The 26,055-nt window shown below is 41.4% G+C and overlaps 1 protein-coding gene across 1 annotated transcript in view; it reads right to left on the bottom strand.

Moving 5' to 3' along the window:
- The window catches only part of LAMA2 (laminin subunit alpha 2), a 633,073-nt gene that overhangs the window by 184,815 nt on the left and 422,203 nt on the right, over positions 1 to 26,055 (bottom strand). The window contains exons 24-30 of the mRNA XM_038760171.1: positions 21,373 to 21,609; positions 19,606 to 19,749; positions 16,033 to 16,212; positions 14,888 to 15,076; positions 14,675 to 14,808; positions 9,213 to 9,330; positions 4,083 to 4,217 (exon numbers count right to left, since the gene is read on the bottom strand). Coding sequence (XP_038616099.1) covers positions 4,083 to 4,217; positions 9,213 to 9,330; positions 14,675 to 14,808; positions 14,888 to 15,076; positions 16,033 to 16,212; positions 19,606 to 19,749; positions 21,373 to 21,609 — 1,137 coding nt within the window. The remainder of the gene's footprint in view (positions 1 to 4,082; positions 4,218 to 9,212; positions 9,331 to 14,674; positions 14,809 to 14,887; positions 15,077 to 16,032; positions 16,213 to 19,605; positions 19,750 to 21,372; positions 21,610 to 26,055) is intronic.

The raw sequence follows: 26,055 nt of genomic DNA on the forward strand, positions 1-26,055 counted from the left end.
GCAAATTCTCATTTGCCAGTCCCCGATGTAGACGGGGCGCCAGTGGGCACCACCATAATACCAGGCTCACATGTTCTTTTGAAAACTTAGCAGACCAGGGGGAAGGCAGATTTAGAGCCAAAATGGATAGGTCCTTTCCGGGTGATACTTGCTACCCTCAATGCTGTGAAACTGGAAGGCTAGTCCTTGTGGACTCATAACTCACCCATTAAACCCTATACACCTTCTGTCCCAGATTTTTTTGATTCTTCCTAGGAGGACACTCTCTCACAATATACCTGTTACCGAATCGGCAACCTCTGCCTCCAGCTCCGCAGGGAAGAGCACCAACCCATGGTAGAGATGTCAACTGAGGAACCTGAGGGGGATGCTGCCCCCGTCTTACAGGCTCTACGAGAAATCACCCCAAGCACAAAACCACCGCCATCTCGCCGTCGGGCTCACGGCCAGTTTGCAGTACACCAATATAACCCTGAACACAGACTGACTCCCCCCCTTCCCCCACCCCGGGAAAAAGGCCCTTGTTATCACCAAGTTACATTAATGACAATCTCATTCGCACCTACTCAGCCTCCTGTCCCACCATCGACTCCCAGCCCACGTCCTCCCCGGGGCCTGGAATGCCCTCCCTCTGCCCATCTGCCAAGCTAGCTCTCTTCCTCCCTTCAAGGCCCTACTGAGAGCTCATCTCCTGCAGGAGGCCTTCCCAGACTGAGCCCCTTTCTTCCTCTCCACCTTGTCCCCTTCTCCATTCCCCCGCATCTTACCTCCTTCCCTTCCCCACAGCACCTGTATATATGTATATATGTTTGTACATATTTATTACTCTATTTATTTATTTACTTTACTTGTACCTATCTATTCTATTTATTTTATTTTGTTAGTATGTTTGGTTTTGTTCTCTGTCTCCCCCTTCTAGGCTGTGAGCCCACTGTTGGGTAGGGACTGTCTCTATATGTTGCCAGCTTGTACTTCCCAAGCGCTTAGTACAGTGCTCTGCACACAGTAAGCACTCAATAAATATGATTGATTGATTGATCTAGTTATTAGTTCATTGCCCACTGTCAGCATGAAGCCGCTCCAGAAGACAGACCATCGACCTTCAGCAACCCCTAAGGAATAAGGGTACTATGTCTTTGAGGGGGGAATGATGGGGACCCCATGCAGCATGGAAAAGTTGCAGATATTGTTCGAATGTATGCGGTCCTGTTGCCATATTTGGTACGGGCCTTAGACCCTGCAGCCCACTGGCTGGGTCTGGGAACCAAACCAAATAGGGAGATAGACTCAGCCCAGCTCTGCACCAAATTTGCATCAATCCAGCCCTCGCTGTTTTCAAATCTACCAATCACTGTGATCAGCAACAGCAGTATATAAGCTCATTGCATCGGGCATTCAAGGCCTTTTCCCTTAAGGAAATGAGCCCACTGGGAGTGTTACCCCCTATTCGGTCTTCGGCCTTACTAATAAAACTTTATTAAAACTTTCAGTAGTCATATGCTGTCTGATTAATTCTTTAGTCACCCGGCGACCTTGGTGGCGATCCAGAACAACCGCCACCATCACTACCTCCCTGGGATGTTGTGAGGACAAAATGAGATGAGTAATTTTGAAAAACTAAGAAAGTCCTTTACACATTCCAAGTACAATTATTGTTAATGTTCTCTCTCCCTGTGTTATATTCAATCATATTTCTTGAGTGTTTAGTATGTGCAGAGGACTGTACTAAGCACTTGGGAGAGTACAATTAATAATAAACAGCTTGCCTTAACTTTTCTGTGCATCAACTGTCTCATCTGTGAAATGGAGAAAAAAAATCCCTTTTCTCCCTTGCTCTTAGACTATGAGCTCCATGTGAGAAAGGAACGGTCCAAGCTGATTATTTTGTATCTACTCCAGCATTTAGCACAGTGCTCGGCACATAATTGCTTTATAAATACAACTGTTATTATGAACAGTATGTAACAAGTGTGGCAGGCTATGAAGCCTTTCTGGGTGACTTTTCTGCATAGTGATTTCAGATAATCAGACCCAAAACTCCAGACCATGCAACCCCTGAGATTCTCCACCACAGGGCTCCCCAAATGGGGGAATGGAGGAGAGCAGGGTGCCAGACCCACCCCTATTCCCCCACCTAACACTGAAGAACCCAAGCTCCATCCCTCCTGCAGGAGTGGAGGACAAGCAGGAGCTGCCAGCACAGGAATTAGGAAGTAGCAAAGACTGGTGTCATTGATGCCCCACTGAAGCCATGTGGTGCAGAGGATGCTAGACATCAAACCCCTCCAACTAGAACAGTTAGAACAGTTAGAACTAGAACTGCTTAGAACAGTGCTTTGCACATAGTAAGCGCTTAACAAATTCCATTATTATTATTATTATTATTATTAACTAGAAATGTGCTGTGATGCTTGAATTTTCTTTTTCAAAATAATGACAACAATAATAATAAAAATAATGATAATATTTAAAAACTATATCCAAAACACTGTATTAAGTGCTGGGGTAGATGCAGTCAGACACAGTTCCTCTCCCACACGGGGCTCATGACCTCAGGAGGGAGGAAGAGTGGACATTTAATTCCCAATTTATAGATGTGGAAACTGAAGCACAGATAAATTGTAATCCAAGCTCATAGTATACAGTACTAAGCCTTGCACACAGTAAGCGCTCAATAAATATGATTGAATGAATGAATGAATAACTAGTCCAAAGTCACACACAAGGCAAGTGGCAAAGTTAGAATTAGAACCCAGTCCTCTGATTTCCAGGCCTAATGTCAGTTTGGATGAAAAAGAAAGGGACAATTTGAGCCTATTTTGAAGGTAAAATGAAAGGGATTTGGTGGCAGATTGAATATATGGGTTGTATGAGAGAGGTGATAATGATAATAATAATAATCTTTGTTACTATGTACAAAGAACTGTACTAAGCACTGGGTAGATATAAATAATTAGGGCCTACATGGACTTTTAAAGGCGTCGTGTGTCCATCGCAGCCCAACTCCTCCGGGATCCAACCCAGCCCGCACCCTCCGCTCCTCTGCCGCTAATCTCCTCACCCCGTGCCTCGTTCTCGCCTGTCCTGCCGTCGACCCCCGGCCCGCGTCATCCCCCTGGCCTGGAATGCCCTCCCTCTGCACATCCACCAAGCTAGCTCTCTTCCTCCCTTCAAGGCCCTACTGAGAGCTCACCTCCTCCAGGAGGCCTTCCCAGATTGAGCCCCCTCCTTCCTCTCCCCCTCCTCCTCCTCTCCATCCCACTGCCTTACCTCCTTCCCCTCCCCACAGCACCTGTATATATGTATATATGTTTGTACGTATTTATTACTCTATTTTTTTTGTACATATTTATTCTATTGATTTTATTTTGTAAATATATTTTGTTTTGTTCTCTGTCTCCCCCTTTTAGACTGTGAGCCCACTGTTGGGTAGGGACCGTCTCTATATGTTGCCAACTTGTACTTCCCAAGCGCTTAGTACAGTGCTCTGCACACAGTAAGTGCTCAATAAATACGATTGAATGAATGAATGACAGGTTTTGAATCACCATTTTGCAGATGAGGGAATTGAGGCACAGAGAAGTTAAGTGATTTGCCCAAGGTCACACAGCGGGAGTCAAAAGTACAACCCAGGTCCTCTGACTCCCAGGCCCATGCTCTTTCCACTAGTCCTCACTGCTTCTCACTGTGTGGCCTAGGATAATGAGTTGAGGATAATTCAAAGGTTAAGGGCTTGAGAGACAGGGTACACAGTAGTGCTGTCTACAGTGATGGGGAAGTCAGGGGAAAGGCAGGGTTTGGGTGGGAAGATCAGGAGTTCTGTGTTAAATTCGAGGTGTTGGCAGGGCATCTAAGTAGAGATGTCCTGAGGCAGGAGGAAATACAAGACTGCAGAGAAGGAGAAAGATCAGGGGGAGAGATGTAGTTTTGGAAATCATCTGCATAGAGATGGCAGTTGATGCCGATAAATCAAAAAGAGATTAAATATGCCCTCTGCTGTTTAGTGAAGCTTTTCTATGGCTGAATTTACATGAAGAGAAACAATACTGGTGCCCAAATACCCAACTCGCTGAGACGAATACCTGACAGATAGACGTTTCAGGGTCACAGAAACTGCTGTGCCCGTTGCACTGGCATGGAACACAGGTGCCAAGGGTTAATCCAGTTCTCTGACCACTGGGTTCTGAAGATAATCTATAAAATCCTGGCACACACGCCTGCAAAGAGAGAAAGTAGGTCATTAAAGACGTTATGCATCTTATCTGCAAACTTACCGGAACAATTCTGGGTCTTCAAGGCTGGGAAAGAATACATTTCCTTCCTTCCCAACTTCATTTTAAAAAATAGTATTTGTTAAATCCTTTATGTACCAACCACCGTACTCAGCATTGGAGCAGACGCAGGATAATCAGGTTAGAAATAGTCCCTGTCTCACAGGGGCCCACAGTCTTAATCTGCATTTTACAAATGAAGTAACTGAGGCAGAGAGAATTTAAGTGTCTAGGTTCATACGAAAGGTACATGGAGGAGCTGGGATTAGAACCCAAGTCCTCTGACACACAGGCCCATGATCTTTCCACTAAGCAATGCTGCCAAGATCCTGTACAAATACAAAAACTAATCATTTGTCAGGATACTGAAGGACCTCCAGAAGGCAAACACCCAGTGGGTCATATTTAAGCTCCAGAAACACTTTTCATTTTAGACAGTGGGCTTCATGAGATGGGATTCAAGCATCCTTCCTCTCTGTTCCTAAAGGAAGAGCGTAGCCTAGTGGATTAAAGCACAGGCCTGGGAGTCAGAAAACCTGTTTTCTTATGCCAGCTCTACCACTTGTCTGCTGTGCAATCTTGAGCAAATCACTTAACTTCCTCTGTTTCGCAATTTCCTAAACTGCACAATAGCCATCGAATACCTGTTCTCCCTCCTTCTTTGTTTGTGTGCCCCAGGTGGGACAGGAACTGTATCTGGCCTGATAAACTTCTGTTTACCTCAGCATTTGGAACAATGCTTTAAGGGCTTAACAAAAAAGGGCAAAAAAAAGTTGCCCTTTGGAATGCTTATTAGCTGAGATAAGCCTCCAACCTGCATGCCAGGGGAAAAAGAAAGCAAATACTGAATGACACAAATGCTCAACATATGGTCATATTATTAATGCTAGCATAATTTAAAGACTATAAAAGCATGGGATTCCAAATAACAAAATGCCTTGGTGTCTTGGAACCATTAGCCCCCAGGTAAAATTAAATCTTTCCCGATCTAAGTTTTTACTCAGCAGTTTAGATCACAGAGCAAACAAAGTAGTGAGCAAAGTTGATCTAAGCAAAATCAACTCTACCTTTATTTTGGACTTGTTCTGTAAGCACATCGATAGGGCTAAGATGGCTTTTGGCAAGCACCCAATTTTGGCAGAGTGATAAGCCTTTAAAACTAGGCAGTGGCAGCCCTATCCCTACATATCATTAGTGGGGAACTTAGGTCTCTATTGCCCTAGCTGATTGCAACTTTTCTTGCTGGGTTCCTAGAGAGAGGAAAGTCATGGTTAAGTAAAGCAGAACATACCAAATGAAGGGCTCCACCACATGCAGATTTCTCTAAAAGGTGATATCAATTATGCTAGGTTGATTAATCTCTGTAAGGCACAATACTCAACAAACACTAGGTTCTAATCCAAACTCTGCCTTTTGTCTGCTAAGTGACCTTGGGCAAGTTCATTCATTCATTCAATCATATTTATTGAGTGCTTACTTTGTGCAAAGCACTATACTAAGCGCTTGGGAGAGTACTATACAACCACAAACAGATACCTTCTCTGCCCACAGTCTAAAGGGGGAGGAGACAGTCGTTAATTTGCATAAATGAATGATGAATAAATAAATAAATAAAATATTTTACAGCAAGCAAACAGGTCTGCCAGCTTGGCAGTTTCATTTCCTGCTGACTCCTATCCAGCCATCAAGGAGTGTGACAGAACAGCTATGGCTGCGTAACCTGTCCAAAAAGGTAAGGAGGGGAGCACCAAACAGTGTCAGTTCTGGGCGGGCGATGGTTCCCCTGGTCCCTATGGGGATAGCATCCTTGCCAACAGCCTGCAGTCTTATTTATTGAGCACTTACTGTGTGCAGAGCACTGTACTATGCCCTTGGGAGAGTACAATATAACAACAAACACATTCTCTACCCACAAGGAGCTTACAGTCTTTAGGTATTAAAGATTCCTCCACTCCAAAGCTAGTTACCCACCATGTCTATGGGCATAGTTCATCCTGTCATTTTTAAGCTTAGAAGAATTGGGGAAAGGAACACAGAAATCACAAGGCTCAGCTTCAAAGAATAATGTGTATAAAAGAATGTGAATGTGTGCAGCAGATTAAGGTGGAAATACAACTTGAAAGTCTATGAGGGCAAGCAAAGTTAAAAGCTAGCCTAGTGTTTTGTTGTTGTTGTTGTTTTTTAAACAAAAAACTGTTCCTATATCATCTTTCACCTCTCCCCTTTGCTATTCCCATGGGAGTTCATGCATTTAAAAATAGGGGGACATTGAATATAATTTTCTTGACTAAATGAATCAATGCTGACTGCATCCCTGCTTACATTACTATCATTTACAGAACATGTCTGGCTTCAGTCAACTGCCTGCTTGACCTCTTTGGGGATGGAAGAAATCAAAATGAATTTAGAAATACATAACACTCTTGCCTTGATTCAGTCATCCACTTTGTGGATTATTCTGGCCTAGTGTTTTCTTTCCATTTTCCCTCTTTCTAGCCCTTTTTCTTCTTCCTTCTTTGGTCGTTTTTCTGATTAACAGTACTTTCAGTGGTGAATAAGAGCAGAAGGGAAAATCAGGGAAAATCAAATGTCAGGTTTTGATGCTTTTTACCATTTCCTGGGCCATGTTGTGCTAAAAAGGAGGCTGGCACTGAAAGGAGAAGAATGTCTAGAATATGAGCTGGGGATATCAATCTTTCATACTTGCTTGCCTTCTGTTGCCATGGGTAATTATTTAAGATACAAAGGCTGAACCATCAACTAGACATATTTCCATTACGTGCATGGTGAAGACTGAGAATGCATTTGAGAGAGGGAAATATCACAAAAAAAGGAAAGTATCTCTCATAAAGCAGGTCTCTAAAATATGAGAGGCCAGTAATAGAAGTTCCAGTAAGAAAACTTGTTACTTCTAGTTTCTCTTGGCATAATGTGATCATTTAATATGATAGCTTAAAAAATTCCATTTATCAATGGTAAAACCGATCCTGTACATGGAATCCATAAAACCTGGATTTAAACATTTCCTGGATTAGTTTTCTGAGTAATTGCTATCATAGCTACTACTGATATAATGAAACTTCAACTTCAGCTTTTGTTCATCTATGTGCTATCTTAGTTCTCTTGGAAGATCCTGAAGGTACAATCTTATTATCTCTGATTGACCTATCTAAAGTGGTATGATAGTCTAACCAGTCAGTAACTCTTAAAAAACTCCAAGGAAATCTCTGGTTTAGATATCATTCACCCTTAGGTAAGTGGTTTCATTTAAGCAGGCCAGTTAAAAATAAGCTTGAGTTTTTTGTGTATTTTTTTTTTTAATAAAAACAATCACAGTTCTCTCCTACTTGGAGACATCTTACAAAGTCTAAGCTTTAAGATAATCTTTGACTCATGTTTGATTCTCCCTAGCATGTTTCCATATTATCATAATTATAATAATGATGATGGTATTTGTTAAGCACTTATTATGTGCAAAGCACTGTTCTAAGTGCTGGGGAGGCTACAAGGTGATCAGGTTGCCCCACGGGGAGCTCACAGTTTTAATGCCCATTTTACAGATGAGGGAACTGAGGCCCAGAGAAGTTAAGTGACTTGCCCAGAGTCACACAGCTGACAGCCGGCGGAGCCGGGATTTGAACCCATGACCTCTGACTCCAAAGCTCGGGCTCTTTCCACTGAACCACACTAATTCTCGCCCCCTTGAAGGCTAGACCAGGGATCATGAATGTGTAGCTCATGAGCTAACTATGGCTCTTTGTGGAAACAGATGATAATGAGGTGCTTGGCACAAACTAAACTTGGGAACAAATGTAACTATGTGAAAGCAGGGTCCCCAAGATCTGTGGCTCCCATTCCATTTGGCTGCTTAGAGCTGGTGGTAGTGGAAGCAGCATAGTATAGTGTAAAGTATGCACAGACCCATGCGGGTCTGTGATTCAGAGGAGTTGGAGGACCTGGGTTTTAATCCCACCTCCACCACTGGTCTGATGCATGACCTTGGGCAAGACACTTAACTTCTCTGTGCTTCAGTTACCTCATCTGTAAAATGGGGATTAAGACAGAGAGCCCCATTAGGGACAGGGACCGTGACCAACCTGATTAGTTTGTACCTACCCCAGCACTTAGTTCAATGCCTGGCACACTAAAAAAAGGAAGTGGTGGTGGCATCAACAGTTGAGAGGGATCACAGGTGGAGGTGGCAGATGGTAGACTGGGTAGAAGCAATGACACTTTGCTGGGGTTTTGAGATCAATGTTGTTCCCCAGGTGGCTTTGTCACTTACCTGTTCTGTGACCTTGGGCAAGTCATTTAACTTCCCCGTGATTCAGTTTCCTCATCTTTAAAATAGTGATTAAATGCTGTTCTCTTTCCCTTTAGATTGTGAGCCCCACATGGGAGAGGGATCATGTCTGATTAGAATGTATTTTTTTTCCCCAAGTGCTTAACACATAGTAAGCACTTAACCAATACCGCAATTATTCTTATCGTTCTTCTCTGGATGCTCGGATGCAGGCTGTAGCTACAAAGGTTACTGTAGCCATACTGCTCCCAGGAAAGCATTGTTACTGTTTGAAGGGCAGAGTTGGGTAGCTCTCTTCCTCTCCCTTCCTTCTCTTTCCCTTCCATTCCCTTTCCTATCCACTGACAGGAACCTCTGTTGCTCTGAAACAGCCACACAATGCAGATTCACCATGCACACCATGACATAACGTCATCATGAGTCATGTGCGGGACCATAAATTGCGTGATCGGCTCTTTGTGCATCGACATGTTCAAAGGCTTCATTTCACTTGGTTCTTCTGCAATAAAAAGTTACCGACCCCTAGGTTAGAGATATACATACAAGTAGGGTTAAATTCAGCAAAATTGACTTGGGATGCTTATTCACTTTGTTCATTTGATGAATGGATGCCCCATCAGTTTGAAGCACTACCATACCTCACAAGACAAGCCGGAATACCCTGGGGGACATTCACATTTTTCAATCAAACGAGCTTGTGGAGTCAATGCTGATATATTTCCTTTCTCAGCTACTTCCAGTGATATTTCCGAAATCCTGTGAACAATGAATAAAGAGAGCTCATCAGATCAGCTCGCAGGCAAGTCAAAAGTAACCTTACAGGCTGTGGGGTCCTGCATTACTGAGCAGTCTCATTTTTTTTCTGTCTCACTCTGTGCTTGACCTAGTAAAGAGGATTTCAAGCTGCCTGACATCCATCTAAAACTCAGCATCATTTTTCATCATCCATCGCCATTATCATCATCATCATAGTATTGATTGAGTGCCTACTGGGTGCAAAGGTCTGCCTGGGCACCGAGGGAACATACCAAGCAGAAAATCCAACCCCTCACTATGAGGAAATTATCATTTTATGAGAAGAATTGGCAGGCTAATCAACAGATATACCCTGGATAATAGTGTGAGAATAGATATAAATATTAAATGCAGGTCAAAAGCAAATAATCAACAAATAATCCCAGAAATAGGAAAGTGTTTGAGAGTACTGAGTTGACTGGGGAAGATGTAACGGTCAGAAAATTGGAGGAATTTCCATTTTTAAGCTGCATTTTTATCAGTTATTGAGCATTTACTTTGTGCAAAGCACTGTACTAAGCCATTGACCACTCAATTGTATTTATTGAGCTCGTTGCGTGCGAGGAATGTGTCTGTTATATTGTTGTGTTGTACTCTCCCAAACAGTACAGTACTTTGAACACAGCAAGTGTTCAATAAATAAGATTGATTGATTGATACTGTACTAAAGCACTGTACACTATAATAGAGCTTGTAGACACTCCCTGTCCAGTAGAAGCTTACAGCCTAGAAGACTAAATGCTGGAATGAGTTCAATACAGTTGAGTAGAAATGGTCTCTGCCCTCAAAGCATCTATTTTGCTCTCCTCTCCTATCCAGAGAAAAGATATCTCTGGATGTTTCCATCAAATACTTAGTCAATAAACAATAAACAATGACATTACAGGAGAGAAGCTGAATACCCATCCTCCCCTTTGAACTCAGACAGTGGCAACAGGTTGCTAGGAGATGCAATTAAGATGGGTGTTCTTTAGACATCCAAGTTAGGGACTATCTAATAATCCTAAATCTTCTCTCTTCCTCTCTAACTTTTGCTGTCATAACCCATTAAGGACCTCTATTCCCTAAATGTATTCAAACCCTTTTTGAGCCTACTGCTATTTTTGGCTGCACTCTTTCCTGGTGTAATACATTTTGGAATTTGCCACACAGCAAGTAAAGAAATACTTATTTTTATTTGATTCTAGCATCAAAAGGGACCTGGAATCCTAACCCTTAATGCAATGGTAAAGTTGAGAGCTTTCATTAAGACCATATATTAAATTCTACTTCTGTCTTTTCTTTCTGGTTTCAGAAGCTTTGGCAATCTGTAAACTCTGCTATATGGCCATCCCTAATCTGGGGATCAAGATTGAGAAGCAGTGGCCTAGCAGGGAGTCAAAAGGACCTGGCTTCTAATCCTGACTCCACCACGTGTCTGCTGTGTGATTTTGGGCAAGTCACTTCTCTGTGCCTCAGTTACCTCATCTGGAAAATGAGGATTAAGACTGTGAGCCCTATGTGGGACAGGGACTGTGCCCAAATAGATTAGATTGTACCTACCCTGGTGCTTAGAACAGTGCCTTGTACATACTAAGCACTTAACAAATACTATAAAAAAAAGATGGAAAATTCAGAGCCTAATCTCATTCAAATTTAGAGACTAAGCAGAACAAGCCTTGACTCAACAGGAAGAACCCTGTGAATTCTGGCTCCAGGAGCTGGACCTGGTTATGATTGAGTTGGACTAGCTCCCACAAGGTTCTTTCCATCCTAATGCTTCCACGATGAGCACGAGGAGAACTTTATTTATGTTTCTGTGCCCACGGTCAAAGGTAAAAGCCCCACAAAACCTAGGGTTGAGAAAAATGATTGTACAGCCTTTATGTTTCAAGGAGAAGAGTGGCCTAGTGGAAAGAACACTTGGAGGCCTTGGAGTCAGAGGACTTGGGTTCTAATCCTGTATCCACCAGTTGTCTGCTCTATGACCTCAGGCAAGTTATTTAACTTCTCTGGGCCTCAGTTACTTCATTTGTATAATGGGGATTAAGACTGGGAGCTCCATGTGTGACAGGGACTGTAACCAACCTCATTAACTTGTATCTATACCCACAGTTAGAATAGTGCCTGGCACATAGTAAGTACTTGGCATGTACTATTTAAAAAAAAATCTACAAAGAACTTTTTCTTGCAAGCATCTGATTCACATAAAGTAAATGGTGCTCCATCTTCCATGATCTCTCTTTCTTATTCATGCATTCAACAAACAATAGCTTATATTTAGCTTGCTCTTTTATTTTTCAGGTGCTTTCATGTTACAATATCCTCATGAGGAATAGAAAATATGGTATTACTATCCTAATTTAGCAATAAGGAAACTGAGGTATAAAGATGTGAAGAGACTTGTCAGAGGTCACACAGCAGGCTTGTAGCTGACTGGAACCTATAACCCAGGTCCTCAGATTCCCAGACCCACACTCTTTCCATGACAGTACACTCTTCAGTGAAACAATGAGGAGATATTCCAGATTATTCTAGTTCTATTTGGGAAGTTTTCATTTTGTTTTTTCCAGAGAAACAAAACTAAGCCCCAATTCACCTTTTTAATGAATCCTGAAATGTATTTTTTGGGGACGGAGTGGAGGTGGGGATTGAGGGGTGGGGGTAGTACATGTAAATTAATTGAAAACAGAGGAAACCACTAAATTATAACATAGTTCAAGGTCTCAAAAAAACAGAACAAGACATAGAAACAAACAAGGTGCATAATCATTTCTTTGACTTCCTATTAATTAGTTTAAAGAATGGCATAAACATGAAGAAATTTATTTTAAATATGAAGAGAAATTTCTAAACTTAATTCTCATTCCCATCTTTCTCAACTCCCCATCTCATAAATGATCACAAATTGGCAGTCCCCAACTTTCTTTTATTTTCAGTTCACCCCCATCTTAATTCTGCCCAAGACAGGCAAAAGGATTTTGTTATTGCTACCTCAGTTGACAATAATGTGGCTAGGGATGAACTTTATCTGTGGCTCTGAATGCATAACAATCATTCAAGGGACTGAATTAGAAAGGGAAAAGGCATAAACAAAAACACCAACATTGTAAATTAAACTAGAAAAGAGACATTTATCCTTCCCTTCTCTAGTGGGTTACCACAATCTTGTAAGAAAGTCCCAGTATATTTCATGAAAAATGCAGAGCTAAATCTATTCTTGTCAGCCCCAGGACTAATGAAATGGACTGCATACTACAAAACCTTTTACTTCATGGTGGCAGAATTTACATACTATCAATTTTTTTTTGTTCAGTGGGAATACATTGGAGCAGTCTATCCTTCAGCTGCTGCCACCTAATCTGAATTTGCTATTCTAAAATTATTAACACTAAAATTGAGACTTTACCTTCAATCCACCTAAGTTTATTATTCTATCTTAGGTGGTCAAAAAGCAAATAGAATTTAATGGAAGACACAGTTATATTTTGAGTGGAGAACATAAGATCAAGGAAAACAAAGAGAACAGAGGGAGAGAAATAACGTTTGGCTTCTAATTTTCTGACATAAGTCCCTAAATCACTCAGAGAAACCATGTGGATTTTATGCAGATACAGAATTAGCATTTCTGTTAAATTATATGTCTAGCATAGAGTTTACATTTGAATTTAGTTATTTTTACATTGTTTGCCACTGTGTCGTTTTGTAATTTTTTTCTGGTGCTACATCAGTAATTTACTGTTTGAAATGAAAAAAAGGATAAAAATTTTTCATTTAGGGCATTGGAGATCTGTGGTTGCCATTTCAATATTCATTTTCGTTTAGGGCTTTAGAGAGTCACGGTCTGCATTTCAATATATATTCTGAAAAGATTGATGATTGTGATATAAACTGGAGTTAATGGGAGACTTACACTGTAAATTGCAATCTCAATACAAACTATGGGGCTCCATGAATTGGGGATTCATCTGGCTTCCAAAAAAGCCTCACATGGAAAGTGCATTCAGTTATCCTTATCCAAAAGAAGCTTTGTAATGAAAAATGAAGCAGTGACAATCACAACTGTATTCAAGTTATGAAAGGGAAGTCAAGGGAAGAGTCTTGAACAGTTGTTCATCATGGCCACTGAGGAATGAGGAAGGAAATGACTTAAATTAAAATAGGAGAGTTGAGGTGATAAGCAGTGTGACCTAACAGAAAAAGCACAGGCCTAGGTGTCAGAGGACCTGGGTTCTAATCCTATCTCTGCCACTTGTCAGATGTGTGACTGTGGACAGATCACTTAACTATTCTGCGCCTCAGTTGCCTCAGCTGTAAAGTCGGGATTAAGACTGTGAGCCCCATTTGGGACATGGACTGTATCCAACCTGATTACTTTGTATCTATTCCAGTGATTAATACAGTTCCTGGCACATAATAAACACTTAAATACTATTAAAAAAAGTAATAACTTTTATGGCTATTATTGTTAAGTGTGCTTTCCATATGCTGAGAACTTCACAAACATTGAGTTAAAAGCAAGACAAACTATCTGGATGTTATAGGGGTTTACAGATGAACAACTTTACCAATGGACTCCCAGAGAAGAAGAGGTTGATTATGTTTAAGAGACATGCCTGTCCTGGAGACAAGGGCCTGGATCAGATGATGTAATCTCGTTGTGGGCAGGGAATATGTCTACCAACTCTGTTATCCTGTACACATGCTTATAACAGTACTCTGCACATAGTAAGTGCTCACTAAATACAGTTGATTGATTGATCACTTGAAAGTCCATCCAGCTATAAAACTGTTTTTTGCGCATGTGCCTTTGAAATTTATTGGCATCGCTAAGGTTAACTGCAATACCACCCCATTTTTTTTAGAATAGGGGCAAAATATGATTTTGATGTACTTATGTTCACTAAATCTTTCATGGATCAGTACTGCTGAAGAATAGAATTTAAAACATTTTCAAATCATCGAACTTGCTTTCAGAATACATTGAAGTGTTGGGCTCTTGGAATAGAAAACCCCTCTTTTCTTAAAGTTTGCTGTGGGCAGGGAACAGGTCTACCAACTTTCTTATACTATACTATCCCAAGTGCTTAGGTACAAAGCTCTGCACACAGTAAGCACTAAATAAATATGATTGGTGAATTGATTAACATCTGTTTAGAGATTGAGTTGTCAGTTTCACTTTTTCCTTGATAAAGCCCCTTCATATATTACCACCTCTCATCTTCCATAGATTGCCTATGTTATCAAATACAGGATTTCTTGAGAAAACTGGATTAGTTTGTGTCTAAATAGGATTTAGCAGGGTGAGTCTTTAAAACTAGGTTACCTGCTTTGTCGCATGATATTTCCATAAGTAGCCTTGATAAGAATGTAATGAATGTCATAGAGTACATTCAAGAAGTCCTCCCGCGTCACCGTCCTACTGATTCGAGGGTCATCACCAAAGTATTTCCACTCATTCTGAAGATAAGAAACCCAGTTAATTGCATCATACGAAAATCCTGCTGAAATTTTTCTTCAATTCAGATGGATCCTTTACCTCTGTCATTTCTATCTCATGTCTTGTGAGTTGGCCAATCAACGGAGCTGCTACATGATGGACAATAATTCTAGCATTAGTCGCAGTGCCACCTCGAATGATGACTTGGGGGTTATAGGTGGAGAAGCCCGTTTCCTCCCGAGCTTCAAAATAAATTGCATACTTCAGCTTGCCACCGTAAGCGTTCAACTGGCAAAACAGAAGAATGGTGGGTGAGAAAAGATCATTTTTGCAATTAAATGCATGCACAGAGATTGTATTTGACTTGATTATCCTGTATCCACCCAACACTTGGTACAGTGTTTGGTGTGTAGTAAACACTTAACAAATACCACATTTATTGTATTGTACCAAACTCCGCACTTAATAAGGAAGCTCTTAAATACCACAGTTATGAAAAGGTGAAACATTAGACAGTTTTCAGCTGTTGTACTGCACAGTGAGAGCTTAATACATATGACTGATTCTCAGCCCTCCATCTGGAATACCATACTGGCAGTTGGAGTAGTAGTTAGTAACATTTGTTGAACACCAACCTGATGCAGTACTAGGTACTGGGGAAGTGCAAAAAACTGAACTATGTTCTCTACACTTAAGGACCTTACACTCTAACCAAGGAGAAAAACAGACAAGTTGACACCTGGAGCAGTCAAAATAAATAATTCAAGATACAAGTCTGTAAACTCCTTTTTGGCAGGGATTGGGTTGGCTAATTCTGCTGTATTGTACTCTCAGAAATGCTTAGTACAGTGCTCTGAACATAGTAAGTACACAATAAATACAATTGATTGATTACTGATAATTAAGTTCCTGTGTGCTAGAAGTGGTTGAAGGGACCATATAGCTCAGGGTGCTGGGAACTGAAAACCGGAGACCAGCCTGAACAAATCTACATTTTCTTGTACCTCATTTCTTGTGAATTTCAATTAATGTGGATTAATGTGGCATGATCTCAGAATGCTAATCCCACTTTTGGAATTTATCAAATCTTCTTTTAAAGGAGGGGCAAATATTTATTAAGCAACAAAGAGGAATCCCCAAACATGTTTGCTTCATGTTCTATTTGACAATGGAATGTCCAGTAATAGAAACACAAATCTTTGCTTGAATTTGCTGCAGAATAATCCAAGATTCCTTCCTCTTACCTTCTTTCCTTCAAATTGCTCTGGAAGTTTCCAATAAAAGGGTTCCATTCGGAACTCCTGCAATACAAGCTCCATATTTGCCACAATCTCTGGGTGCTGGAACATAATCCCTTTTGTGGTTGTGTGCTGGAGTCCTTCATCCACCAGTGGCAGGATGGTCTGTTCAGATTTCAGAGTGATCTTCGCAACATACAGGGGAATCAAATAAAAGGGAATATGAAGCACATTTGTATTGTTGTTAACAATAATAATGTTAATGATTTGGCCATTATAACTATAATAATTGGCAGATATGTTTAGTGCTTCTCTGTCCCATTTGGGGAATCACAGCCTATATTGGGGAGGGAGTACAGTATTTAGTATTTAGTACAGTATTAGTATTTAGTATTTAGTATATATTACCGCCGGCCCACATCACCCTCCGGGCCTGGAATGCCCTTCCTCTGCCCATCCGCCAAGCTAGCTCTCTTCCTCCCTTCAAGGCCTTACTGAGAGCTCACCTCCTCCAGGAGGCCTTCCCAGACTGAGTCCCTTCCTTCCTCTCCCCCTCGTCCCCCTCTCCAACCCCCTCATCTTACCTCCTTCCCTTCCCCACAGCACCTGTATATATGCATATATGTTTGTACATATTTATTACTCTATTTATTTATTTATTTTACTTGTACATATCTATTTTATTTATTTTATTTTGTTAGTATGTTTGATATTGTTCTCTGTCTCCCCCTTTTAGACTGTGAGCCCACTATAGGGTAGGGACTGTCTCTATATGTTGCCAACTTGTACTTCCCAAGTGCTTAGTACAGTGCTTTGCACACAGTATGTGCTCAATAAATACAATTGATTGATTGATTTAGTTTCCTTTTTTACAGATGAAAAAACAGAGGCACAGAGAAGTCAAGTCACTTACTCAAGGTCACATAGCAGGCAAGTCGTGCAACCAAAATTAGAACTCAGGTCTCCAGATTCCTAATCTGTACTCTTTCCACTAAGCCATGTTGCTTCCCCTAATCAAAGTTTAGGTGTTTTAAATGTTTCTATCTTTCTAGTTGTTTTGCTAAAATAAATACACCTAAACCTTTCAGTGTCCAATTTTATTTCCTGGTACAAATTTAGTATTTGGGAACAAGAATTAAATCTTAAATCACCTGAAAGAATTTGGCTTGCTCCACTGAGAAAAGTGAAATAAAATAAAATTATATCTATATGTGTATTGTATACACACGCATTTATATGCTATATATATACACAAGTACATATACATATTTACATATACATATTTACATATTCTACTTATTTTATTCTGTTAATATGGTTTGTTTTGTTGTCTGTCTCCTCCTAGACTGTGAGCCCGCTGTTGGGTAGGGACAATCTCTATATGTTGCTAATTTGTACTTCCCAAGTGCTTAGTACAATGCTCTGCACACAGTAAGAGCTCAATAAGTATGATTGAATGGATGAATGAATACAAGTGCCAGACAGGAGCTTTTCACAGTGGAGACCTTACATGTTCACCAGGAAGAGGGAGGGAGAGAATTATATATATATATATATATATATATATATATACAATATTTCATTTTTTTCAATGGAGCTAGCCAAATTCCTGCAGAATATTCAACATTTAATTCTTTGTCCAAAGTACTGAATTTGGTACCAGGAATTAAAATTGGACACTGAAAAGTTAACTTGTATTTATTTTAGCAAAGAAATTAGAAAGACAGAAACATTTAAGCCACCTAAACTTAGGTTAGGGGAAGCAACATGGCTTAGTGGAAAGGGTACGAGTTCTACATATATTCAATGGGAATGTCCTTGACATTTTTCAAGAAAAGCAGCTTGTCTGGTAAAAAGAGCCCAGGATTCATGTAGGTTTTGCCATGCGTCTGTTGGATGCTTCAATTGTATCTTTTGAAAAATGGGGATAATACTACACGTTTCATCCTATATCACATGAGTACTATGAGGAAAATAAAGAAATAATGGTGAAAGGGCTTTGGTTGAAACTGCTCTACCAATTCAAGGTATTAATAATCACTGCTTCATTGTCCCTGAGATGGAGAGTGCTTTAACTCAGTTAAAAAGATAACATTAGAGAGAAGAATGGCAAAAAAAAGTCAAAAAGCTAAATTAGAACAAGAAGCACATAATTCAGAAATGCCAGGCTTCCCTTGAAGATCCCCAGGAAATGGTGCCGCAAATTCTGTCAGTCTGCCCTGTGATGGTATTTATGGATCACCTACTGAGGGCAAAATTCCGTATTAGGCTTTTGGGAGAACATAATAGAATCAAGACATAAGTTCTCTGCTGCTGAGGGGCATTCAACCTAATGTGGGAAACAAGCAGCCAAAATTGATTTAATAGTAGTGGGTAGGAAGAGATTCCACCCTGCTACCACCTGCTAGACCACTGTGGAACTGAAGCTTCACTGTCTGACAGCAGTGGAGTAGGCGATAGAGGAGTCTCTCTAGGTCCATAGTCCCTTTAATACAGGAGTTCTGGGGTTGCCACCTCCTCAGAACCTAGTGGATGTAGCACAGACCTGGAAGTTAGAAGGACCTGGTTCTAATCCCGCTCTGCCACTAGTCTGCCAGGTGACCTTGGGCAAATCACTGTGTGCCTTGGTTATCTCATTCATAAAATGGGGATCAACATTGTGGGCCCCATGGGGGACATGGACTGTGTCCAACCTAAGTAGCTTGTACCGAACCCAGAGCTTAGCAGCAGTGCCTGGCACATAGTATGCACTTAAATACCATTCGAAAAACAAAACGTAACAGAAAAACCTCCAGCTCTGACCAAGCTCCTGGAGGCTGAAGCAATTTATATTCAAATTCAGTGTGTAGCTGGGGAGAGTCAGGACTCCTCCCTCTGAAAACAGTGGTTAGCTACTTTGTTTTAAATTGTTATCTTGCACTGCTGATATTGTAATTTTATTGCTGTTTTAGATTCATTGTTATTATCCCTGTTTTATACTGTGAGTCCTTTAGCCCATTTGGGATAGGGACCAATTCTAATTTGTTTACCATGTAATTACCCCAGTGCTTTGCAAGGTGCTTTGCCCATAGTAATAAATATCATCAGTCTCACTAGAACAAGCACATGTAACAAGTAGTAGTATAAATATATCAGAACGGAATAGCTGAATAAATAATTGAATGAATAAATAAACGTACGGAAGTGCCTAGGATAGGAACAAAATATATAAGCTGTAAATTCAGGTTTTAATCAGTAGATTTCATACCAAAACATGTTCTTTGGGGCACTCACCTTTAGGAGCTTAATTGCCCCTAAACCCACTCTTCTCCCTTTGCTCTTAGGGCCTTTATTTTTCATTGTCATCTATTCTGGCCATTCCAGAAATAAATGTGCCTTTCATTTTAAAGCACAGAACACAAAAGCACTGACCCCCACTTATGTAATGGCATACGCTCTCCTCTCCATTTCTAAAAGTCCCCGGGAGAAAAGGTCACTTAAATGTTTTGCCATTTTCCAGCTACTCCTCCGTGCCTGACTAAAAGACGCCAGCAGGAAATAGCATTATAGCATTACACGGCTCAACAGTTCCCTACTCACCCACGTTCGGATCAGTCCCTTTGCTTCGATGCACTGAGTTGTCGTGCCGAAGCAATAGCAGTCGCTACAGCCAAGGGGGTTGTTGGCGTTAAGTCCAAATTTTCCAGGCCGGCACTTGTCACAGTGGAGACCTTCCACATTCACCTGGAAGAGGGAGAGAGGGAGAGAGTCCCAGGTCAGGTCAGTGATGGGGTCACTGAAGCAAAGAGAATGGAGTGTGGAAACCTACTACTCTCAAGAGGAGAGAATGTCAAGAAAAAGCAAAGTAAGGAGAAGCCTCTTGGCCTAGTGGATAGAGCATGAGCCTGGGATTCAGAAGCAGCTGGGTTCTAATCCTGGCTCCACCACTCGACTGCTGTGTGATCTTGTGCTAGTCACTCTGTGCCTCAGTTTCCTCATCTGTAAAATGGGGATTAAGACTGAGTCCCACACTGGACAGGGACAGTGTACAAACCAGTTATCTTGTATCTACCTCAGTGCTTAATACAGTGATTGGCACAAAGTAAGTGCTTAACAAATACCCAAGTCATTATTATTACTAGTGGTGTGTGCCCTCTGCAACCTCTCTCCAAACTTAACCCAGCCCCAGACTGACACGGTCAAAGAGAATGATATTTCCCAAGTGGAAAGTTGTCAAGGCACCCTGTGATGAGTGTTAAAAATAGGCAATACAAGCTTCCCTGCTAATCCCTTGGTGGGCATTTAAGTGGATACTTGTGAAAGTGAGAGAATGGCAAAAATGAAAAACTCAGAGAGGGACAGAATAAGAACACATTGTAAGATGAGGATGAAATTCACGTTTAGGTGGGGATTAGTGCTGTACTTGGGAGCAATTCAAACAATACTTAAAGGAGGAGCCTTTCTTTGAGATTGAAGCCCACCCTTATCTCAGTGTTCAAGACTATTCAAAGACACTCACCTGATTCCCCTAACTTAATTCCTATTGTCCTCTATACTTGGACATTATTGGTGAGAAGACTTCAGTGGTTAGAAGACTCCAGACATGATATTTTCTGTGGAATTTGCTTTGGCAGAAATATCTCAAGGGAGCTGGGGAAGTGGGGAACCCCCTCTTTAATTGATTGTTTTCCCACATCATTTAACGATATTAACAGTGGGCTGAAATGGGCAGATAGTCACTGTTAGAATGTCAGTGTTTCTGTGTGATGTCATTTCACTGTCTTCTTTCACAGCAATAATTCATTCTATAATGTTCAGTGATTGCAGCGGCAGTTTTAGATGAAAATGTTCTCCTTTTGTATTTCTCTTTAACCTAGATAGATATGACTTTTCAAGCAGGACTCTCCCAAGCACTTAGTACAATGCTTTGCACACAGTAAGCGCTCAATCAATACCATTGAATGAATAAATGACAATGCCATTTAAATAAATGGCCCTTTATTTAGAAAGACAACAGTAATTCCTTAGCAGTAATTTCACAGCAGGCAGAGGTGCTAAACAAGAGAGAGAGACTTCAAAATGGAGCCACAATTTTAAGAGTTATGTAGCATGTGTCAATCAACAAAGAAAATACATTGTTCTCTACTAACTAGAAATATTTTCCATTGTCTGGTGGAAAGTGGCATTCCATTTGCGTGACCTGGTGTCAATATGAAGAGGAGCGATAGATCCAACCAAGTTCTACCTCTGGCCACACCTCATTCTATGAATAGTTGGAGCAAGAACAAAGCCAGACATTGGGAAAGTGGAAATAGAGTCAGGGCTCTATTCAGTACTGAATTCTGACAACAAATAAAGTTGCTGTACCTTACAGCTGCATTGTCCTGTGCGATCGGCACAGGAACATTTCTGAATCTCTGCGTGGCAGGTCCGCGGCTCAGTCCCTGCGAGGGAGCAGTCACAGAGATCACACTGCGGGTAATTCCAGTGCCCCAGTCTACATTCGGAGCATTTCGGCCCTGAAAACTCTGGGCGGCAGGGGCATTGACCAGTATTTACATTACACTGGAAGGCAAGTGATCCAACAGCACTGCAGTTACAAGCCTATGGAGAAGAGAATCAAGAGCAAAATTTCAGTCCAAGGTCCTGGAAAAAAATCCTTGACATTTTCCCCCAACTCCATCTTCCCTTGGCCCCCTAAGATTTTCTCTAAGCCTCCCTTCCTGAGAATTCTTTCCAAAAGACATGTCGATGTTGTGGGCAGGGAATGTGTCTGCTATATTGTTGTATTGTACTCTCTCAAGCACTTTGTACAGTACTCTACACACAGTAAATGCTCAATAAATATGTTTGACTGAGAAATGAAAAACAAGAAACTACTCAGAGTGCACGGAGGGAAAGGGGGAAACGTTTTATTTGATAACAATGCTTTTTTTCTGTTTTTGACATATTTGAAGTTTCAAAACCAAGAATTTTCATTTCAAGGACAAATAATTATATAGAGGACATTTCCCCATTTCACATTCAAAATAGTCAGTTCTCCCACCCCTGTATTCACTGCATGTTTGGGTTAGCACTCTGTTGGTGAATTAAGGAAGATTTTTTCCAACAGTGAGCATCTCTCCTGATTGACTATGATGCAGTGTAAGAAGACATGCTTGTGCTCATGCACACAAGACTGACAATCTCTACCACATGAAATGAAGGAAAGCACTGCTCCTTGTGATTTGAGTTTCATTTTCTTCCTTCCTTTCTCCTTGGAGGAGATAAGCAGCATGGCTCCCTGGAAAGAGCATGGGCTTTGGAGTCAGAGTTCATGGGTTCAAATCCTGGCTCCGCCAATTGTCAGCTGTGTGACTTTGGGCAAGTCACTTCACTTCTCTGTGCCTCAGTTACCTCATCTGTAAATCATCATCATCAATCGTATTTATTGAGCGCTTACTATGTGCAGAGCACTGTACTAAGCGCTTGGGAAGTACAAGTTGGCAACATATAGAGACAGTCCCTACCCAATAGTGGGCTCACAGTCTAAAAGGGGGAGACAGAGCACAAAACCAAACATACTAACAAAATAAAATAAATAGAATAGATATGTACAAGTAAAATAAATAAATAAATAAAATTTATTTTATTCATTCATATTTTATTCATATTTTATTTTATTCATTTTATTTTATTCATTCACATTTTATTCATTCACTGCAAAATGGGGGTTAAGACTGTGAGCCCCACGTGGGACAACCTGATCACCTTGTAACCTCCCCAGCGCTTAGAACAGTGCTTTGCACATAGTAAGCACTTGATAAGTGCCATAATTAATTAATTAATTAATAAGGATTTTTTTAGTGCATGCTGTTTATTTTAAACCAAGTCTTCAAGATAGTTTGCCTGTGGGCCTCTGTGGATAGAGAGATTCATATTGGAAAAGTTTTCCCTAAGGTCCCAGAAAAGGGGAAAAAATTGTTTATTAAGAGGTGGTTTAGATAGGGTAAGGCTGCACAGTTTGTTGCACAAAGTGGATTTCTAACTTTTTGATGGTAAATTTTTACTATAATAATATATTCATTCATTCATTCAATCATATTGATTGAGTGCTTACTGTGTGCAGAGCACTGTACTAAACACTCCCCTTCTCATCTCTTTACTGTAGGGGTTCCTCAAGGGTCAGTTCTTGGTCCCCTTCTGTTCTCTATCTACACTCACTCACTTGAACTCATTCTCTCCCATGGCTTCAACTATCATCTCTACGCTGATGACACCCAAATCTATATCTCTGCCCCTACTCTCTCTACCTCCCTTCAGGCTCGGGTCTCCTCCTGCCTTCAGGACATCTACATCTGAATGTCTGCCCACCATCTAAAACTCAATATGTCCAAGACTGAACTCCTTATCTTCCCTCCCAAACCCTACCCTCTCCCTGACTTTCCCATCACTGTAGATGGCACTACTATCCTTTCCATCTCACAAAACCACAACCTTGGTGTCATCCTTGACTCTACTCTCTCGTTCACCCCTCACATCCAATCCATCACCAAAACCTGTCAGTCTCACCTCCACAACATTGCCAAGATCCGCCCTTTCCTCTCCATCCAAACTGCTACCTTGCTGGTTCAATCTCTCATCCTATCCAACTGGATTACTGCATCAGTCTCCTCTCTGATCTCCCATCCCCCTGTGTCTCCCCACTTCAGTTTATACTTCACGCTGCTGCCTGGATCATCTTTGTGCAGAAACACTCTGTGCATGTTACTCCCCTCCTCAAAAATCTCCAGTGACTGCCAGTCAACCTATGCATCAGGCAGAAACTCCTCACCCTCGGCTTCAAGGCTCTCTATCACTTCACCCCCTCCTACCTCACCTCCCTTCTCTCCTTCTATGCCCAGCCCGCACCCTCCACTCCTCTGCCACTAACCTCCTCACTGTGCCTCGCTCTTGCCTGTCCCGCCGTCGACCCCTGGCCCACATCCTCCCCTTGGCCTGGAATGCCCTCCCGCCGCATATCTGCCGAACAAGCTCTCTTCCTCCATTCAAAACCCTACTGAGCACTCACCTCCTCCAGGAGGCCTTCCCAGACTGAGCTCCCCTTTTCCTCTCCTCCTCTCCATCCCCCTGCCCTATTTCCTTCCCCTCCCCACAGCACCTATATGTTTGTACAGATTTATTACTCTATTTTACTTGTACATATTTACTATTCTATTTATTTTGTTAATGATGTGCATCTAGCTTTATTTCTATTTATGCTGATGACTTGACACCTGTCCACATGTTTAGTTTTGTTGTCTGTCTCAGTCAATTAATCAATCATGTTTATTGAGTGCTTACTGTGTGCAGAGCACTGTACTAAGCGCTTGGGAAGTACAAGTTGGCAATATATAGAGACGGTCCCTACTCAACAGTGGGCTCACAGTCTAGAAGGGGGAGACAGAGAACAAAACCAAACATATTAACAAAATAAAATAAATAGAATACATATATACAAGTAAAATAAATAAATAGAGTAATAAATATGTACAAACATATATACATATATACAGGTGCTGTGGGGAAGGGAAGGAGGTAAGACAGGGGGGATGGAGAGGGGGATGAGGGGGAGAGGAAGGAGGGGGCTCAGTCTCCCCCTTCTAGACTGTGAGTCCGTTGTTGGGTAGGGACTGTCTCTATATGTTCCCAACGTGTACTTCCCAAGTGCTTAGTACAGTGCTCTGCACACAGTAAGTGCTCAATAAATATGATTGAATGGATGAATGAATGAATGAAGTACAAATCGGCAACATATAGAGACAGTCCCTACACAACTGCATGGCTCAGTGGGAAGAGCTTGGGCTTTGGAGTCAGAGGTCATGGGTTCATGGATTCAAATCCCAGCTCTGCCAATTGTCAGCTGTGCGACTTTGGGCAAGTCACTTAACTTCTCTGTGCCTTAGTTACCTCATCTGTAAAAATGGGGATTAAGGCTGCCAGCCCCCCGTGGGACAACCCGATCACCTTGTAATCTCTCCAGTGCTTAGAACAGTGCTTTGCACATAGTAAGCACTTAATAAATGCCATTATTATTATTATTACAACAACGGGCTCACATTCTAGAAGGGGGAGACAGACAACAAAATAAAACAAGTAAACAGGTGTTAATACTATCAGAATAAATAGAATTATAGCTATATATACAACATTAATAAAACAGAGTAATAAATATGAACAAATATATACAAGTGCTGTGGGAAAGGAACGGGGTAGGGCGGGGGGGGTGATGGGGAGGGGAAGAGGAGGAGGAGGAGAGGAAAAAGGGGGCTCAGTCTGGGAAGGCCTCCTGGAAGAGGTGAGCTGTCAGTAGGGCTTTGAAGGGAGGAAGAGAGCTAGTTTGGCGGATGTGTGGAGGGAGGGCATTCCAGGCCAGAGGTAGGACGTGAGCAAGGGGTCAACAGCAGGACAGGTGAGAACGAGGCACGGTGAGGAGGTTAGCGGCAGAGGAGCGGAGTGTGAGGGCTGGGCTGTAGAAGGAGAGAAGGGAGCTGAGGTAGGAGGGGGTGAGGTCATGGAGAGCCTTAAAGCCGAGAGTGAGGAGTTTTTGCTTGATCCTAGATATGCTCCCTCAGCTTCTCACCTCCCAACAGTGTCAGAATCTCCCTGCCTCCTGGGAAGAACCCCAACCCAAGCTGAACAGATCAGGAGAGAAGAGGGATGCAGCAGGGTGCTGGGGGTAAACACATGCTGGGCTCAGGGTGTCATGTCAGTGTCAGGTGTCATGACATAATGAAGCCACCATGAAGCCCCTTATTCCACAGCAAACTCCATGAGACTCTGCACTGAAACAGAGTAATGGTGAATGACTTCCCAATTTACTTCAAAAAACAAGGCATCTACTAAACTCCTAGAAATCGCTATCTGCAAATAAATTTAAATTGACTTTTTCCTTTACATCTGTGTCTATACATCTAGATATTTTAGATATGCTTCCAATTTACAATTTTAAATTACAAAAGTTATATATATATAATCCAGATTTCAAACATAGATGTCACCATTATTGTCTTTATAGTTGCTGAATAAACT

This window comes from Tachyglossus aculeatus, chromosome 2, assembly GCF_015852505.1.
Source record: "Tachyglossus aculeatus isolate mTacAcu1 chromosome 2, mTacAcu1.pri, whole genome shotgun sequence".
Lineage (NCBI taxonomy): Eukaryota > Metazoa > Chordata > Mammalia > Monotremata > Tachyglossidae > Tachyglossus > Tachyglossus aculeatus.